At 40.2% G+C, this 21,272-nt stretch overlaps 1 protein-coding gene across 7 annotated transcripts in view; it reads left to right on the top strand.

Annotated features, from left to right (window-relative positions):
- Window positions 1-493: 493 nt before the first annotated feature.
- Window positions 494-21,272, top strand: part of ncor1 (nuclear receptor corepressor 1) — a 132,662-nt gene continuing 111,883 nt past the window's right edge. For all 7 annotated transcript variants that reach the window (XM_061897967.1, XM_061897966.1, XM_061897965.1 and 4 more), the window contains exons 1-2: window positions 494-628; window positions 11,333-11,517. In XM_061897967.1, coding sequence (XP_061753951.1) covers window positions 11,407-11,517 — 111 coding nt within the window. In that variant the 5' untranslated portion in view covers window positions 494-628; window positions 11,333-11,406. The remainder of the gene's footprint in view (window positions 629-11,332; window positions 11,518-21,272) is intronic.

Raw genomic sequence — 21,272 nt, 5'->3', positions numbered from 1 at the left:
TAGTTCCGCATATAAAACAAACGCAGTAATGCGTAAACTATTTCTGGAACAGTTCAAGTTATGCAGAACCTTTTCGTCAGCAATTATTGCCAGTAAGAAATTTGCCCAACAAATTTTCTGAGATGATACAGTGATGTAAACATTGTAAGACAAATGATGATGATTCTTAGGGATCTATAATTGTAATAGTAAGGAAAATAAATGTGTAATGAATTAAAAATATACATCATATTATACTTCTATATTGATGTTTGGACAAATACAATTTAAAAACAATACCGTGTTTGAGGGGAAGATTTACCGAGCACACATAACTGTCCTTGCAGGTACATAAACATCAACTAATATATATTACTCAGTTTCTTACAAAAAAATGTTTTATTAAATAATGTATCACAATACATCATTAAAAACTATTTATTGGTGCCTGTATGTTAAAATACACCAAAATTGTGGATTTAACTAAAGGAGGACAGTATACCTTTAAGGACATGGACTGACAAATGCGGCGTAGCCTTTGGTCTACCCAGTCGCCCACAGCCTGTTACCCGCGGATTTCCACTAAACAATTGCTTACATTTCTGCTTAGAGATACCCATCTCCATTCCGCAGTATCTTTAAATATGAGGTGAGTGACAATCCAACAAAATACACGCGTTGCGCTATGCTATACAAGTGATCTAATGTACCCTGAGAATCTGCTTTGCAAGATGGCGACGCGGTTGCGAATTCAAAGGTGAAATACAGACTTGCTGCCGACAACAACAACAACTAAAATGTTGTCGTACGGCAGCGTTGTGTAGTGGCATGTTCTATATTACCGTGTTACTGTTCACGGTTGTATTGAAGTGCGTGTTTAACTTTCCAAGCAATGCGTAGGTTGGAGCAGGGCCATCCCCCAAATTGGCGACAAAGCATATAAATTTTATGTATTATTTTACAAGAACGACACACTTTTGCAGCACAAATGGGAGATAACTGCCTCTCTGCCTTGGAATGGCATCCACGCAATTGGAAATACTGACCAAAACATCTCTGTGAAGCGATAAGTTCAGTGAATTCTTTACCACAACACTACACGAATCGACTTCCTAAATGCTAATTGTGAACTTTTGTTACATGATAGATTGTTTGCCCGTCATCACTACTTCCGGTTAAACAAAAGTGGAAGGCTAACCGCTGATTGCATGTCCATTTGTATGTTGCATTTCGTAAAATTCTATGTTAGCTACCTCTCTTTGTTTATAATGTATTTTTTCTGCTGGATCTACTCTTCATTTTATGCTAACCTTTTGTTTTGCTGCAGCTGTTACATATACTGTATTATTGTACATGGTAAGTGGGATTAGTTATATATTGTATATATTATACACAAATATAATATATCTGTATATATTATATATTGCATGTATAATGTGTAAAAATTACATGTTATATTTTATATTGCTACTACGGTACATTTTTGGTCTACTTAATACCTTCAATATCCTTTTTCCCTCCTTACACTTTCCATTCTTTGTTATTGAGCTACTGTGTGGAACAATTTCCCCTGTCATTCAATAACGTTTGTCTAAGTCTAAGCAAGCAGCTACTAAGTCAGTAAGATGTAACGAATTAAGCACAATACCAATAGCGCGCAATTTGCAAAATGCGCAACCGCATTCTGCAAATTTAATGTCAAATCAAATCAAATGTTTATTGGATTCATCACTATACAGTGTACATCCACGACAGAACTACTGATTAAACTACTACCACAACTTGGTTTACTATTTATAAAATATAATAATGTAGGGTTACCTGGAACTTGAAATACGCCACCCAGCCTGAATCCACACTTCCCTCGCCAAACACCTTCGTTTCCCAACCCTCACGCTTGGATAAATAGGCCTTGATGCCATCTACGCCACCCGGCCTGAATCCACACTTGGTAGTAGTTTAGTCAGTAGTTTAGTCGTGGATGTACACTGTATAGTGATGAATCCAATAAACATTTGATTTGATTTAATTTGACAATAAATTTGCAAAATGTGGTTGCGCATTTTGCAAATTGCACGCAATTGGTATTGTGCTTACAACAGGGCTCGGCAATATGGCCTTTTTTTAATATCTCGATATTTTTAGGCCATATCCATCCATCCATCCATTTTCTACCGCCTATTCCGTTTTAGGGTTGCGGGGGGAGCTGGTTCCTATCTCAGCTACAATTAGGCGGGAGGACGGTACACCCTGGACAAGTCGCCACCTCATCACAGGGCCAACACAGATAGACAGACAACATTCACACTCACATTCACACACTAGGACTGATTTAGTGTTGCCAATCAACCTATCCCCAGGTGCATGTCTTTGGAGGTGGGAGGAAGCCGGAGTACCCGGAGCTCTCGATATTTTGCTTTAGCCTTGAATGAACACTTAATACATATAATCACAGCAGTATGATGATTCTATGTGTCTACATTAAAACATTCTTCTTCATACTGCATTAATATATGCTCATTTTTTTAACTTTCATGCAGAGAGGTAAACCACAATTAAGTCAATTGACTAAAACTGTATTTATTAAACAGTTATTAGGCAGTGGCACAAACATTCATGTAATTTCCAAAACAGAGAGTGCAAGATTGTCAGAGACATTTTAAAACAAGCTATTACTGCAGTTTTGTGCAAGATGTCACTAAGATGACGTATATTAAAACAGCACTAAATTAAAGTGCACTTTTTGTACAGAATGCCACTAAAATAGTTTAAAACAAAGTGCACTTCTGTGCATGATTTTGTGGGCGTAGGGCACCGAATGGAGATGTGGACATGCAGAGTAAAAACTCTTCATTCTCTAGCAGGTGACTTTTCAAATGATGCTACATATTAGCAGTAATGCTACTTTTTATAGAAAAGCTTTTGCCGCATGCTTGACTTATTACGGTTGTTTGTTCGACATGTTCCCGCTTGAAGTCAGACCACCGGCAGACGATGGACACCCTGCTGTTTTTCTCGGGAATTATTTCTTCCTTCATTTGTTACCAAATTTGCACCTTCTTTCTCTCGTATTACCACTCGCATCACAGCTAATGTTACCCACGCTGCTACCTCTCTGCTCGGCGAGGGCGTATACGTATGTGACGTATGACGTGACAGTATGTGACGTATATAAGAAGGTGCGCTTGCTGTCTGAGAAGGAGAGACAAGAAAGAGTGGGAAATGCGTAGTGTAATGCCCGCAACTATTGTATGTAGGCCAGGGGTCTCAGACACGCGACGTTATTTTGCGGTCCCCACCTTAATATGAAAGTTTAATGTTAGTGCGGCCCGCAAGTTTTATATGAATGGCGCTTGACAGCGTTGTGTGCGGAGCTTAAGTAATCTACCAATCACGGTGTGGTGATGGGTAGATTGGTTCCCCGTTGGCTCCTGACAGAGACAATTTTTGTTATGTGGGTCCAAAATGGCTCTTTTAACGTTCTGGGTTGCCTACCCCTGCGTTAGTGGAAAAGCGGCAAATGAGTGAAAGCAACAGAGACGTTGCCAGGGAGACGAGGGTTTTCTTACGTGCCTGGCTGCAGTCACACCGCGACACCTGTCCATCAGTAATAACAGTCCCCGATAACTTACACCAAATCAAACCGGTATTTTTTTTTTTTATTGTTTAATTTGCATTGCCTCACACGATGAACACTACATATATTTCTATATGACTCTGGATAACACTCCGGGAGCCGTCACTTTTTTGCGCTCGCCATCCCAGTTCTTTCTCGGCTATTATCCGCCGACCGCCGTGTTGCTGTAGGGAGGAAAAGCGGAACGACACACATTGCGGAAATAACATTATTCTCCGTGCGTCGGCTAAATACAAATATATTCCACAACCCAAAACATGTCTTTTTCAAAGTGAAGAGAAAGGTTCGTGATGAGCAAAGACAATTCCAGGAAAAGTGGGAGATGCAATATTTCTTTTTTGAGCACAGGGGCACCCCGACGTGTCTTATTTGCACAGAGAAAGTTGCGGTGCACAGGGAATACAATTTGAAACGTCATTATACAACTAGACATGCTGAGGAGTATGTGACCATTTTTTTAAGAAATCTTTTCTTGCGGCCTAGCCTCACCCAGACTCTGCGTTCAGTGGCCCCCAGGTAAATTGAGTTTGAGACCCCTGATGTAGACTCACTCAGTTGTCTGTCTGGTTCAGCTGGCAGGGGAAGGTTTTTCAAGTTGACTTAGGCTAAACTACTATTTTAAAGACTTGCAAATACTGTATAGGATATAAAACTCCGCCAGATGTATCAGATAGTAATCTTAAAATAATCCTCATCTTGCACACACGTGACATTTCAAGATTTTGATGATCAAGGTTCTTCATGCGGGCTTGGTACAAATGTTTGTGTGCATTTCTAATACTAGACCTTCATGACACAGGCGCCTGAAAAATGAAGAGATCGTCATACAACTTTGCTTGCTAACCGCAGTAATGTCCTGCAGAGTCTGAAATGGTTATTTATCCACCACAGACCTGACATCAGCAGACTGTGTGTAACTGCCAGCTCCAGATAGTATTCCACAAGATCAGTGGACATAAAACTGAAATTAAGTTCATATGCATGGTGTAGATTTTACATTACATTCAATACAACTAGGTGAATGTGCAATTAGTTTTTGTGTACAACAGGTGGTCGTGCAATGTGTACAAGAGTTGTCTGATGTCAGTGTCCACATGGTTAAGTTGATCATTTGAATGCATATCTAACAGCATAAGATCTTGATGTCTGTTCCTGAGTCCCGTAATATTACATTTTAGTATGAAAATGGATGATTTGTTTTTTAGCTATGCATGGTTTGATGCCCGCTTAGAGTGTCCTAGTTTATGTTGTCTGTATTGTGACATGCATGACATTCAGTGACAGAATGTAAAAGATGCTTTAACATGACTCATAGAAAAACATTTTAATTTTTTTATTAGCTAATGCGATAATAAAGCGCTAACTTTAAGTCCCTTTAACAGCAATTATTTTTTTTAACACTGGATTTACGCGCATGTGTTCTGACTCATTTTGGACCAATGGTCCATTCCGTAGAAAGGGGAAATGTATTGGCTTTCAATTATTGTTGAGCCACAAGCTCGAAAATAGCGAGCAGAAATGCACAAAGAAAATGGGACATAATGAAAATCTCAGATCCAAAGCCATGGCAAGTCGTTCTCCCAACAAGATAAGACTATTTAATCTTCCATCGCCCTGAAACAACAACATTGGAGGTAACACCTGCTGGTGCACTGTGCAGCTTGTAGAGGAGGAGTTTTTACTCTGTGTTCACATTACAGTTCAGTGCTGTAATAACAAAATGTATATTGTTACTCTAACTCCTAGAAAAAAACAGTAGAGAAAAAGTCTAGGGTCCCTTTTATCGGAGACTTTTGTCAAAACATGTCAAGACACCGTCTCATTCCAATCACACACTTCCAGCTTCACAATAAAAGCTCTACGCTTCACATTCAGTGTAACTCACAAAACAATACAACATCTTCTTGCTTTACAATTAGGGCTGGGCGATATGGCCTTTTTTTAATATCTCGATATTTTTGGGCCATATCACGATATACAACATGTATCTCGATATTTTGCCTTAGCCTTGAATGAACTCTTGATGCATATAATCACAGCAGTATGATAATTCTATGTGTCTACATTAAAACATTCTTGTTCATACTGCATTAATAAATGCTCATTTTAAACTTTCATGCAGAGAGGGAAATCACAACTAGGTCAGTTAACCAAAACTATTTATTAAACAGTTATTAAGCAGTGGCACAAACCTTCATGTCATTTCAAAACAAAGTGCAAGGTTACCAGTACGGCTGGGCGATATGGCCTTTTTTAATATCTCTATATTTTTAGGCCATATCCCGATACACGATATCTATCTCGATATTTTGCCTTAGCCTTGAATTAACACTTGATACATATAATCACAGCAGTATAAGGATTCTATGTGTCTACATTAAAGGCCTACTGAAATGAGAATTTCTTATTCAAACAATGATAGCAGGTCCATTCTATGTGTCATACTTGATCATTTCGCGATATTGCCATATTTTTGCTGAAAGGATTTAGTAGAGAACATCCACGATAAAGTTCGCAACTTTGGGTGCGAAGAGAAATGCCCTGCCTTTACCGGAAGTCGCAGACGATGACGTCACATGTTTGATGGCTCCTCACATATTCACATTGTTTTTAATGGGAGCCTCCAACAAAAAGTGCTATTCGGACCGAGAAAACGACAATTTCCCCATTAATTTGAGCGAGGATGAAAGATTTGTGTTTGAGGATATTGATAGCGACGGACTAGAAAAAAAACAAAATGCGATTGCATTGGGACGGATTCCGATGTGTTTAGACACATTTACTAGGTTAATTCTGGGAAATCCCTTATCTTTCTATTGTGTTGCTAGTGTTTAAGCAAGTTTAATATTACCTGATAGTCGGAAGGGTGTCTCCACGGGTGTCTTGACGCGGAGTGTCTCAGTGGAGTCGACGGCAGCTACGGACGGCACAAACTCAGCTTTTCTCCGGTAAGAACTGACTTTTTAGCCATAATTTTGTCACCGAAACCTGCTGGTTGACATGTGCTCGGAATCCATGTTCTCTTGACCGCGCTCTTATCCATAGGAAAATTTCACCTCCAGGAATTTTAAACAACGAATCACCGTGTGTTTGTGTGGCTAAAGGCTAAAGCTTTCCAACTCCATCTTTCTACTGTGATTTCTCCAGTATTAATTGAACAAATTGCAAAAGACTCAGCAACACAGATATCCAAAAAACTGTATAATTATGCCTTTAAAGCAGACGACATTTAGCTATGTGTGTGCGCAGCGCTCATACTTCCTTAAAAACCGTGACTTCTTGCGTACACGTCATCATTACACGACGTTTCGAAGATGAAACTCCCGGGAAATTTGAAATTGTAATTTAGTAAACTAAAGAGGCCGTATTGGCATGTGTTGCAATGTTAATATTTTATCATTCATATATAAACTATCAGGGTGGGTAGTAGTGGGTTTCAGTAGGCCTTTAAAACATTATTCTTCATACTGCATTAATATATGCTCATTTTAAACTTTCATGCAGAGAAGGAAATCACAACTAAGTCAATTGACCAAAAACTGTATTTAATAAACAGTTATTAAGCAGTGGCACAAACATTCATGTCATTTCCAAAACATAAAGTGCAAGATTGTCAGAGACATTTTAAAACAAGCTATTAGTGCACTTTTGTGCTTGATGTCACTAAGATGACAAATCAAAACAACACTAAATTAAAGTGCACTTTTTGTACACAACCTCACTACAATCGTTTAAAACAAATAAAGTGCACTTTTTTGCATGATGTCACACAAGATATTTCAATAAGTGTCAAATAAAAATGAGCTGCATAATAGGAAATCAAATAGAGTATGTCCTTCGCTATGTGGTAGTTTACTGCGGACATTATCTCCTTTTGGTGTTGACTGTTTTTTTCGTACGGTGTTGATCTGGAAATGTTTGCCTCTGCATTTTGGTGGTGTGGGCGTGTGGCACCGAATGGAGATGTTGAAATGCGGAGTAAGCACTCTTCATTCTCTAGTAGGTGAGTTTTCAAAAGATGCTACATATTAGCAGTAATGCTACTTTTGGTAGCAACGCTTGTGCGACATCCCCGCTTGAAGCCGAACTACGGCCAGACGATGGAACCCCTGCTGGTTTTCTTGGGAATTAATTCTTCCTTCATTTGTTACCAGATTCGCACCTTCTTTCTCTTGTATTACCACTCGCACGGTTTCGCTTGCATCACAGCTAACGTTACCCACTCTGCGACCTCTCTGCTTCGCAAGGGGGTATACGTATGTGACGTATGACGTGACAGTATGTGACGTGTGTAAGAAGGTGCGCTTACTGTCTGTGAGAAGGAGACACAAGGAGGAGTGGGAAGAGCCTGTAGTGTAATGCCCGCAGCTAAAAGCAACTGCCTTTAAACTAGGGTTGTCCCGATCAGATATTTGGATCGGATCGGCCGCCGATATTTGCCAAAAAATGCGTATCGGCAAGGCATGCGAAAATGCCGATCCAGATCGTTTTTAAAAAAATGCCGGTCCGTGTTTTCCAACGCACCGATTTAAATAATACATTCCACTCTTCTGCTGCTCCCTACGCCCTGTTCCGTATTTTCCAGCACACCTTCAACACATCCACAGGTCTGTGTTCTAACCGTTAAGACGGCCGTGTGAACTAAAAGTTACGGTAAAAATGTCAGCCGTGTGGGATTATTTTACCCTACAAAACGAAAAAGATGAAGAGGTGGAGTGCAAAACATGCCACAATAAAGTCAAGTGTGGTGGTAAAGTTGTAAGACATTTTAATGACTCTTGAGAGTGAGAGGCTTTTTAGCACTCATCATTGATGAACACAGGAGCAGGCTGACACCTGAGCATCTCGAAGTGCTCGTCTTTGTTAGAAAGAATCTCCCCATTATGCTTGGACTTCAATTGTTTGCCCCCCCCCTGACTGGGGCAAACAATTGAAAGGAGTGTGTAGATAGTTTTCTTTTTTTTAAGTTTACACTTGTTCAAGAGCAAGTATTGATGCTGAGTTATAGACATTTTATCCCACTCAGGTTGTTTGTGTGTTTTGCTTTTTTAAATAATGTTTACAGCATTATTTGCACTTTATACTGTTCACTTTTTTACTGTTTAATGATGCCATTTCTGTTTGTCATGTATAATTTTTTCTATTTTGTTTTTATCCTTGAATACCAACCTTTTTGTATTATTCACACTCACCTAATTCAGCTTGCTAGTTGTTATCAAGAGTACTAAAACCCTTTTCTACATGAATCTGCCAACTAAGTAGGCTAAATAACTTTAAACTTTAATACATGCTAGGATAGGCCAGTATCAGTATCAGATCGTAAGTGCAGAAACAATATGGGTATCGGATCGGAAGTGCAAAAACCTGGATCGGGACATCCCTACTGAGAACCATACTTGCCAACCCTCCCGGATTATCCGGGAGACTCCCAAAATTCAGCGCCTCTCCCGAAAACCTCCAGGGACAAATTTTCTCCCGAATATCTCCCGAAATTCAGTCGGAGCTAGAGGCCACGCCCCCTCCAGCTCCATGCGGACCCGAGTGACGTGTCGACAGCCTGTTTTCACGTCCCCTTTCCCACAATATAAACAGAGTGACTGCCCAATGACGTTATAACTGTAAAATGATCGAGGGCGAGTTCTTGGTTTCTTATGTGAGTTTATTGTTAGGTAGTTTCATTAACGTACTCCTAGCGAGGTAACAACATACAACAACAGCAGTCACGTTTTCGTCTACCGTAAAACAGTTCGTCTGCCGTAAACAGCAATGTTGTGACACTCTTAAACAGAACAATACTGCCATCAACTGTACATGCATATGTGACAATAACATCTACGGCAGTGGTTCTCAACCTTTTTTCAGAGGTTTACCCCCTGTGAACATTTGTTTAATTCAAGTACCCCCTGATCAGAGCAAAGCATTTTTGGTTGAAAAAAAAATCCATAATGAAGTAAAATACAGCACTATGTCATCAGTTTCTGATTCATTAAACTGTATAACAGTGCAAAATATTGCTCATTTGTAGTGGTCTTTCTTGAACTATTTGGAAAAAAAAGATATAAAAATAACTAAAAACTTGTTGAAAAATAAAGAAGTGATTCAATTATAAATAAAGATTTCTAAACATACTGCGAAGAGGTGGCGACTTGTCCAGGGTGTACGGCGCCTTCCGCCCGATTGTAGCTGAGATAGGCACCAGCGCCCCCCGCAACTCCAAAAGGAATAAGCGGTAGGAAATGGATGGATGGATAGCTGTAAATATACTCCTCCCCTTTTAACTACGGCCCCAACAACGCTCCGCCCCAACCACGCCCCTCGCCCCACCCCCGACCACGCCCCCCACCTACCGAATTCGGAGGTCTCAAGGTTGGCAAGTATGCTGAGAACGTATACTCGAATATCACGATATAAACATTTTCTTTATCGCACAGACACAAACCCACGATATATCGCGTATATCGACATATCGCCCAGCACTCGTTGCCAGAGCCATTTTAAAACAAGCTATTAGTGCACTTTTGTGCATGATGTCACTAAGATGACATATCAAAACAACACTAAATTAAAGTGCACTTTTTGTACAGAAAACCACGACAATACTTTAAAGTGCACTTTTGTGCATGCTGTCACACAAGATATTTCAATAACTGTCAAATAAAAATGGGCTGCATAATAGGAAATCAAATCGCTATGTGGGAGGTTACTGCGGACGTTATCTCCTTATGTTGTTGACTATTTTTTTCATACAGTGTTGATGTGGAAATGGTTGCCTTGGCATTTTGTTGGTGATGTACTGAATGAAGATGTTGCTATGCGGAGTAAGCAATCTTCATTCTCAAGCAGGTGACTTTTCACATATCACATATTAGCAGTAATTCTACATTTTGAAGCAACGCTTTTGCCTCACACTTGACAAATTACGGTTGTCTGTTCGACATTTTCCCAGTTGAAGCCAAACCACTGCCAGACGATGGACCCCTTGCTGTTTTTCTTGGGAATTAATTATTCCTTAATTTTTTACCAGATTTGCACCTTTTTCTCTCGTATTACCCACTCGCATCACAGCTAACGTTACCATGCTGCTACCTCTCTGCTCCGCGAGGGCGTATACGTATGTGACATATGTAAGAAGGTGCGCTTGCTCTCTGTGAGAAGCAGAGGTAAGAAATAGCGAGAAGAGACTGCAGCGTAATCCAGCAGCTAAAAGCTACTGCGTGAGAATGTATACTCGAATATGACGATATATTCATTTTCTATATTGCACAGAGACAAACCCGCAATAAATATTGAGTATATTGATATATTGCCCAGCCCTAATTACAATCATGCTCTATCAAAGATGTTTTACTGTGTAATTTGTGATTTTTCTACCTGAATAAATGTTTTATCGCAGATTGAAATGAAGTGTATATTCTTTTGTAACCTGTTCTGATTTATAGTCTGCAATTACAGAATGTTTAGCATGCTAAATATATAGGTTAAGTGTGGGACCTTGAGGAGAAGAATTCACAACAGAGAGACCAACAAACACGAAGATAATAACCTATCATTATTGTAGGCTCATTTGATTCGTTGATTTTTCTGTAGCATTCATTCATTCATTACATTACATTCATTGTATTATGGTGCACCTGTAATTATCTTGCCTTAATAACTTTGTAACCACATATCAATGTAGTGTTTGTAACCTGTGTTTTTGCCACTGTCTTCTTACAGGTGGTTTGTATCCTGAAACATGTTAAATATCATTCATCAGTGAAGCAGCAGCAACCCACTTGCACTGAGCTAGGATGTCCAGTAGCTCCAGCTACCCACCTACCCAGGGGAGCTTCAGTAGTGAGCAGAGCCGGTACCCATCTCATTCTGTCCAGTACACATTCAGTGGCTCAAGGCACCATCAGGTAAAGTTTTACTTCCATCTTTCACTGATAAAGACTTAGTATGTCACAAAGGCTTTGCATGTTATGATCCTTGAGAAATGGTACAATCATCTACAGTCTTTTGTGTTTAATATGTATCAGAAACATCTCTGTTGATTAGGGATGTGTATTGTGTACCGGTATTTTTTGGTACCCGTTCCTAATAGGGTTGGTCCAGGAAGACCATTAAGGTTTTGTGTGTGTGTGTGTGTGTGTGTGTGTGTGTGTGTGTGTGTGTGTATTTAAATGATAAATGATAAATGGGTTGTACTTGTATAGCGCTTTTCTACCTTCAAGGTACTCAAAGCGCTTTGACATTACTTCCACATTTACCCATTCACACACACATTCACACACTGATGGAGGGAGCTGCCATGCAAGGCGCCAGCCAGCACCCATCAGGAGCAAGGGTGAAGTGTCTTGCTCAGGACACAACGGACGTGACGAGGTTGGTACTAGGTGGGATTTGAACCAGGGTCCCTCGGGTTGCGCACGGCCACTCTCCCACTGCGCCACGCCGTCCCTTATTTATATTGAGATATACAGTGAAGAAAATAAGTATTTGAACACCCTGCTATTTTGCAAGTTCTCCCACTTAGAAATCATGGAGGGGTCTGAAATTTTCATGGTAGGTGCATGTCCACTGTATGAGAGACAATCCAAAAAGAAAATCCAGGAATCACAATATGATTTTTTAACAATTTATTTGTGTGATAAAGCTGAAAATAAGTATTTGAACACCAACATTAATATTTGGTAGAGTAGCCTTTGTTTGCAATTGCAGAGGTCAAACGTTTCCTGTAGTTCTTCAGCAGGTTTGCACAGTTTGCAGGAGGGATTTTGGCCCACTCCTCAACACAGATCTTCTCTAGATTAGTCAGGTTTCTGGGCTGTCGCTGAGTAACACAGACTTTCAGCTCCCTCCAAAGATTTTCAATCGGATTTACGTCTGGAGACTGGCTAGGCCACTCCAGAACCTTGATATCGTTCTTACGAAGCCACTTCTTGGTTTTCCTAGCTGTGTGCTTTGGGTCATTGTCATTTTGGAAGATCCAGTAACGACTCATCTTCAATGATCTGACTGAGGAAAGGAGGTTTTTGGCCAAAATCTCACAATACATTGCTGCAGTCATCCTTTTCTTAATACAGTACAGTCGTCCTGTCCCATGAGCAGAAAAACACCCCCAAAGCATGATGCTACCACCCCCATGCTTCACAGTAGAGATGGTGTTCTTCGGATGGTACTCATCATTCTTCTTCCTCCAAACACACATAGTAGAATTATGACCAAAAAGGTCAATTCTGGTCCCATCTGTCCACAAAACTTTCTCCCATGACTCCTCTGGATCATCCAAATGTTCATTGGCAAACTTAAGATGGGCCTTAACATGTGCTGGTTTAAGCAGGGGAACCTTCCGTGCCGAATCGGAAAAATTGATATATTATCGAATCGTGACCCCAAGAATCGATATTGAATCGAATCGTGTGACACCCAAAGATTCGCAGCCCTAATATATATGTATGTCAATGTTTGTATTGCAAAGTGATTTCCTTGAACAAATAAATAAATAATCAATCAACAATTTTTTATATATATGTACACTTTTTTCTGAAATCAATGAAAGCTCTTTCCGATCTCTCTATATCAGGGGTGTCCAAACCAAAGGGCTGCACACGGAAACAGTTAAGCATGCAGGGGCCATTTTGATATTTTTCATTTTCAAATCATAACAAAATATATGGATTTTTTTTTTAATCCTTACGTCTCCTGTGGAGCATAGAGGGTCTCAGTCATAGAAATGTTAAAAATAAGTCAAATTATTATAATTTTTTATTTAATGCTTACATTAAATATCTATATCAATTTGACGTTGATATAAAGTAAAACAAATAGGGTTTTATGCCTTTTCTGTCAAAGACAACTTTGTTTTTTATAGTAAAACTGAAATATGCAGTATTTAGATGGATGGATAGTATTTTATTGATTCCTTCAGGAGAGTTCCTTTATTTAGCATTTACAACCCTCAAAGATCAATAATGCAGGGCACCATTGATTTTAATTATATAATATTTTTGAGTAATCACAGTGAAAAGTTAAATAAAATCCTACTAAATACATTTGAGATCCAAAAGGTTCCCCACTCATAAAGTGATGCATTTTTATTAGTTGTTTTTTAATTTTAACACTTAAATTTCAAGATCAACTTCTGATATATCTGTCGATTTTAAGTTTGAACTATTATTTTGTTTGTTTTATGCTCTTTTGTCAAAACGTTGTTTTTATATGGCAACCACACAACATATGCAATATTTTTTCCACAGAAAACATTTTAAAATGATATTTTTTAAGTAATAATTCATTATAACATAGATTTTTTTGTCTTTTTTTTTTTTTGAGCAATGGAAAAAAAAAAGAAAATAAATACAAAAGAAAGAAAAAAACTGCCTGCATGGCAGCTTTGTGTCAACATTGTCACATTTTCTCATTAGATTTCACCTCATTCCACTTTTTAAATGTTTTTTATTTATTTTTGCAATACTATCAATTTTGCAATTTTTGTGTGGCGGGCCGGTAAACGATTAGCTGTGGGCCGCAAAAGGCCCCCGGGCCCCACTTTGGACACCCGTGCTCTATATGGACACCCAAGAACAGAACAGCAGTATGGCATTTTCTGCTCAAACTCTACACTGACTTTCACTTATTTTTATGCTCAAGCTGCTTGACCATCGTGTGAATTAAGCTACGAAGAAGAAAAACGGATGTGACGTCATGTGCAACCCTCGTAGGAGTTGCAGTGATCATTTTGTAAAATGTTTGTTCGAACATTTGCTTTGTTTGAGAAACTTTCTGTGATGCAATCTAGTTTATTCTCTATTATATTTGTAGTGTTTGAGAGCAGAAATAGGCATGAAGAAAGGACAAGAGATTGCATTAGTTTGTGTTCTTTTGTTGTTGCTATGCTTAATTATAACTACAAAGACCTGCTTGTGCTAATAAACTCTCCATCCATCCATTTTCTACCGCTTGTCCCTTTCGGGGTCGCGGGGGGTGCTGGAGCCTATCTCAGCTGCATTCGGGCGGTAGGCTGTGTACACCCTGAACAAGTCGCCATTTCATCGCACTGCCGACGCAGATAGACAGACATCATTCACACTCACATAAACACACTAGAGCCATTGTAGTGTTAACTAACAACGTTTTAAGTACTAGTAATAAATATTGTGATTGTTGGTCCAATCCGCCGTATTATTATTGTCCATTTTTATGACAGAATCTAAAACTTTATGTTGTTGTTGTGCAGGAAAGACAAGTACTTTATTCAACACTGATGACACATTACAGCGTATTTAGTAATATTTGTTAGCATCATGAAAATATCCTTAATAGTATTAATAAACTAGATGATTAAATCTCTTGTCGGCTCAACAGTATAAACTATATCTTGATATCGCGAGTAAAGATTCATGCTGAACAGGGACACCTATAGCTAAATAATTAGACAAAATATGAACTTCACATTAAAAAAAACTGCAGACATTAATTGTAGATGAGATTAACATTAGTAGCAGGAAATTAACTGCAAACAAACTTATCTTTTTTCTCATTAGTGTCACTGTCACAGCAGCACGACACTTATGTCAATCAAAAACGTTACCGATGCAGGAATAGGTCTAACTTTGTGTTTCGCCAATTCATTCTTAATTTGTGGACCCCTTAGATGTAAAGACGTAATGCGCTTTCTTCTGCAATTACCGTAAGTGTATAGTGAAGTGAGGTAGCAGTAACCTCTTAGTCATTTTCCATCCATTTTCTACCGCTTGTCCCTTTTGGGATCGCCGGGGGTGCTGGAGCCTATCTCAGCTGCATTCGGGCGGAAGGCGGGGTACACCCCGGACAAGTCGCCAACACAGATAGACAGACAACATTCACACACTCGGGCCAATTTAGTGTTGCCAATCAACCATTATAAATGGTTTAAATCTTAAAAAAAAAAATTCCTAACAGTGTGTAAATTCACTTCATCTTTTTTTTAAGTTTTTTTTTTTTTAATGATCGCTTTTATATTTGCCTGTAAAATTTTCAAAATACGCTGAAATCTGCACTGATGCAGGTAAATAAACAGGAGCCTAATAGGGCTTAGACCATCGCCTAAAATCTGGAAATGCCCGGATGTTCCTCTAGGTCGCGTAATTGCAACCCACGTATTGCCAGTCTCGTGCGACACACGGTCCATGTATCTACGTCTATTCTCATCTGTAGATAGCTAAGTAACGTAACAAGTGCGTGACTCTTTTCATGGAAAATCCTGGCTCTTGTCGTTTTAAAGACAAAAACCGGCAGATTATTCCTAGTTTGACGTGATAACCAGTTTGTGTCTACACTCGATTAACCTCAGGATTTGCCGCTGAATCCTATCGATTGAGGGGTTTGTAGTTTGTGTAGCCAAACCAGCCACTTCTCAAACCTTATAGCCAGTTGCATTGGTTTATCGTTAACAATTTTGTATGTATACAGTGCATCGAGAAAGTATTCACAGTGCTTCACTTTTTCAAATGTTGTTACTTTACAGCCTTATTTTTAAAGGGAATACATTCTTTTTGTCCTCAAAATTCTGCACACAATCCCTCATATTGACAATGTACATTTTTATTTTAAATTTTGCAAACGTTAAGAAAAAAAAAAGTGCTTGTATATAAGTATTAACAGCATTTTGTCAATACTTTGTAGATGCAGCTCTTAGCAGCAATTACAACCTGAAGTCTTTTTTGAATACAATGCCACAAGCTTAGGACACCTATCTTCTTCACTATATCTCAGAACAAAACATAAATTCAAGCTTTTTTTATGATACATTTAATCGTGGTTGCCCTAGTTTTTAGCAATCTGATGATAGTTGTAGTTCTACTAGGTGGGTTGTGCCATATTGGAGGTCTGCATGGATTTAGCTCAAAACCTTGGTGACGTGTTCATCTTTAGACCACATAATTGTTGAGACTGAATCAACAACACCTCTGCTGGTTATAGCTAAGTAGTTAAATCTATTTTGCGTAAATCATCACTTCCATTCCATTTACAGAATTAAATAATTAACATCTCAAATCCTTTATTAACAATGTCTAAACTCAAGAAGTTGTGAGCAGATTGTGATGAAATGTATGATGTTGTGAAGCTCTCGGACTAGTCAACATCTGGGATGCACCATAAACAGGTATCACACCTTTGCTAATGGCCTGCAGTAAATTATCTATTTTAAATGAAAAGTTGAGTTAGCAGTCAGCAGATCCAGTTCACCACCTTTAATATGCCGTGTTATTAAAGTTTCTCAAAAACCTCTTCTACAAAGTAAAGTTGAAATTGCATCACTTTTCTTGGTGGCCTGAATTCTTTATCTCGAAAGCAAAGTAGTTACTGTTCCTGTTTTGGGAAAACGTTTTGACTTTTGTTCATTTTGTTTTGGCAAAGCACATAATTTTAAGTTTAGGATGTGTTTTTCCATTGAAAAGAGTGATTGCTATTTAAAATATTTTGAATGCAGCACTCCGCAGATGTTATATTGGTTTAAATATAATGAGTAGTTGACATTGATTCCCCACTACTTTGGAAGCCAAATTTCTCAGAAGCTGACTCACACAGAATGTTTCAGTGGTTCATTTCTGGGCATTTGAATTGTTTGTTTTGATCTGGAACAAAACTGGAGTTTTGAAATATTTTCCTGCAACTGCATTTGCTTCTACAGTGTTTTGTGGCAGCTATTGCATGCTAATACCTTTTTATGTGCTTTTCTGTGTAGTTTTTATTTAAGAAGAGACATGCTTTTTTAAAATAGCATCAGTCAATTTGAAAGGAATCATCTCTTGTCTTTTGTAATGTGCCACATGCGATAATTCTGTAGGCCATTGTTCTCGAACAGGGATGGATAAACTACAGCCAAAGTCCCCAATCCTGGCCGCGTAACGTCTTTAAAGCTACAGTTCAGTCTTGCGGCAATGTTCGGTCTATATGTGTGTGCGTGCGTAAATACATGTGTGCGTGAGTGCGTGCATTTTAATTACAGCAAAGTGGTCCTGCCGCTGAGCCTTAGGCCTGTCGCACCTCCACCGGTGCTTGTGGTGGACTGTGCATGACTGGAATGCCCTCTTCCCTGAGGCAGGCCTAAACTTGACCGCATACCAGAAAAGGTTTTGATGCAGGGTCTTCAGCTGCGGACCACCTCTCATATATGTTTCGCCCCTTAGCCCAGAACTGCTGGTGGCGGGGCAGTGAACAGGTACGTCTCCCTGACACCCCCTGCAGCAAAAGGTACTCGGATGTTGTTTCCCAGGCCCTGTCGTTTTGTTTCAGCCAGAGCTAGTGGCTAGCTTTCTCTGCTACTTCTGAAAGCTCCTTGGTGGATCTGCTCAGGGTGGCTCCACATAGTCCAGGTCCTTGAGCAGGCGTGGTGTTGATCTGCCCACAAAGCCACTGGCTCCCACCTCCACCGGGTAGAGCCTCACACTCCATCCACTTTCTTTGCACTCCCCGACTAGGTCTGCATACTTTTCCTTCTTTCTCTTGTAGGCAGCTTCCAGTTCCTCCTCCCATTGCACTGTCAGCTCAATCAGTACTACTGATTTCACAACTGCAGACAACAGCACCACATCTGGTCTTAAGGTGTTGCTGCATATCTACTGTGGGAACTGGAGCTGCTTACCCAGGTCCACATCCATCTTTTACGCCGCCGCTGGTGTTAATAGCTTGGCGGGTGGTCTCTTGCTGGAACGTGTTGCAAGTTCCCCCTGCCTGAGGAAGTGGCTCCTGCATTGGCATTCTGCTGGACTATGGTTGTTTGCCTCCTGCCGACTTTTTTCCAGCACTTCTGCCAGCTTGCTGAGCACTTGGTCGTGCCGCCACCTGTGTCAGCGCCATTTTGAAGCGTGACAGAACATGCTGGAGTCAGGCATTGATGGTCCCTCAGAGGTCGCAGGATTGCTCTGTGCCGAGCCATTGGTGGAGGTTTTTAGGGCTCGGGAGGGTGTCATCTCTTGCCCTGATGAGGAAACTGAGCCGAGCCTGTGGCCGTTTCCAGAATTGTGCCCAGCTAATGGCTCGGCTCGAGACACCGTCCCAGGTTTTCCACCTCCCCTGCTGTCCCTGTGCCACATACCTCACTCTGAGCTCTTCCTGCTCAATCCTGGTGACCTCAGCAACAACAAGGTCCTTCCTCTCCTTCCTGCCTCCCTTGGACCATAGGATGGGTGGATCGCTCCACCCAAGGCCTGCCCGGCTTGTCTGGGCCATCCCCACGGCTTCTTGGTATTGCAGTCTCCCAATGGCCTTCTGGACCTCTCCCTTGGCCCTCCACTTCCTTCCAGTCTCATCATTTACATCCGCCACTGCCATGTCTGAGGAGTCCCTTTGCTCCTTCACCAGCCTTGCTTTCTCCTGTAGCCCGTAGTGATAGATTTCAGGGGTAACTGCAGTGAGTTCCATCCATACATGCCAGCAGCTGAAAAGCACCGTGGCAGGCCAAGCCATTTTCGAATGAAAGAGTTGGCTTTTGCTTCCATCCGGCTTACGGCTGATGACGTGACTTCGCACAGGTTCAGAGGCCACATCATCCTTGGGTACAGGGTGAAGTGGTAACACCGCACCTTGTACTTCCCAGGTAGCTGGCCTGCATCGATCTTGGACAGGCCCTCTGAAATCTGCCGGAGGATGATTTTTCCTATGTCCTTGTCTGAGACACCAGGTGTATAGAGTCTTCCCAGGCTTCAGATGGGCTGTCGTTTCTCTCCCGTTTTCGCATTGAGAGGCTCCTTGACTTCTGAGGCTTGAACTTCATCCTGGCCCAGCTGATCAGCTCATCCAGCCTCTTTAAGTTGCCTGGATGTGCATGGGGCTGTTCGTAGCAGGCAGGTGATGTCTTCCATACAGCTCTTTAGAGGCGGAAGCTTCTGGCCTAAGCATTTAACAGGTGTCCCCAAACTACGGCCAGCGTCCAAAATCAAAAAAAAATTTTTACGCACGCACGCACGCACACATACACACAAACACATGTATGTATGTCCAGTAATACACTGAATATTGCATTGTTGCATTTCTTTTCACATTTTATGAACTTATATTCATATTTTGTTGTATTATTCAATAAATATATTTATAAAGGATATTTGAATTTTTGCTATTTTTACAATATTTTTGAAAAATCTCACGTACCCCTTGGCGTACCTTCAAGTAACCCCAGGGGTAAGCGTACCCCCATTTGAGAACCACTGGTATAGAGACTATAATGGGTGCAAGTGCAAGCTATCCAAGTACCATGTGGTTCCATGACTTAAATAACCCGAATAACTTTGCACGGCTACTTTCACGTGGTTACTAATGAAAGGCCAATTGAACACGACAGTTTGGAAAGCGTTGTTAGTTTTCAACACCTTTTGGCATCATTTGATGACTTTACGGGACTGAGAGAACTCATCCTGGTTATCGTAATGAATAGCATTTATTTTACTAAAAACTTTTGCATTTACATTTGATAGTAGATGACTTACCTCACCTCTGGACGTCCCTCATTCGGATGCCTTCTCGACAGGTGCTGCAGCATCGAACTTGTGCTATTGTTGTATGCGAGCTCCACTTATCAATGTTTGCATACGACTGCGTTTTCCTTCCATTTTAGTGTGAAGTGCTCCTACACCTTAGACAACTTTTGTCGCTTCTTAATTCCCTCGTTTTGCTATTGCTGTTATCCACTGCTTTATGCGGCGTCTGCCATTGCGAGTTATGTCGGCGAAAAAGTTTACTAAACTCAAGCGTATTTAAAAGAGCGGTGTTGTGCAGTGCAAGAAGCGTATGATCTGACGTAAACACGCTGTGCAATACCTAAACAGTCCGTGCGATACGTGAGCTCTGACTACTAAACGAGGCAAAATGCCTGATAAAAAACAAAAAAAACAACTTTTACGATGCCTCAAGCCAGTGAAAATTCCTCTATATATTTTCTACTCGAGTTACTGGAGGCGCCAGCACGCTACTTTAAATGGTAAAAGAATAACAAAAGACATCAGCTCCTTTCCCCATTAAGAAATTACATAGTCCAATTTAAAGGAGAACTGCAGTTTTTATTTTTTTATTTTGCCTATAGTTTTCTTTTTTTTTGCTTTCTGACATAGAAAAATCTTATCATTCTTTGTGGCTAGCAATGCAGCTAATAGGAGCAATCAATTCTACCATTAAATCACTTTAAAATTGCATTTAAAAACTGTCAACACTTTATTTACGTTCCGTAACCTGTATAATAACCAATTCGTAGCGACATTGATATTGTAAGAGCGAACACTGAGGAACTATTTTTTTTTTTTGCGTAGTAACACATCGGTGTGCTACGGTATTAGCCGTGGAAGCTAACTACGAGGAGGGATAAACTAGCTTTTACATCAGCATGAAACGCTTTTTACTTTGTAATGAAAAAATGAGCAATCATATTACAGTATCTGTAAAGTATTTGCTCACATTTCATGTTTAGTTTGTAGACAGCGAGCCACAGAGCGTATGCACGCATGTTGAGCTGCGCGTATTATGACCAATATTATAGTCTGACTCTCTGGATGGACAGTTGTTTGTCTAGGCGAGCTGGCCGTAGATTTTTCCTGTTGATTTTGGGTAAGTAATCCGTTTGTCGACATAGCATGGCTTTAAGTTCAACATTTTACATCTTCAATTCACTTTCACCTAGCTCTCTCAACGTCTCACTCGT

Source organism: Nerophis ophidion, linkage group LG04, assembly GCF_033978795.1.
Source record: "Nerophis ophidion isolate RoL-2023_Sa linkage group LG04, RoL_Noph_v1.0, whole genome shotgun sequence".
Classification (NCBI taxonomy): domain Eukaryota; kingdom Metazoa; phylum Chordata; class Actinopteri; order Syngnathiformes; family Syngnathidae; genus Nerophis; species Nerophis ophidion.
This window is presented reverse-complemented; position numbering and strand designations above follow the sequence as displayed.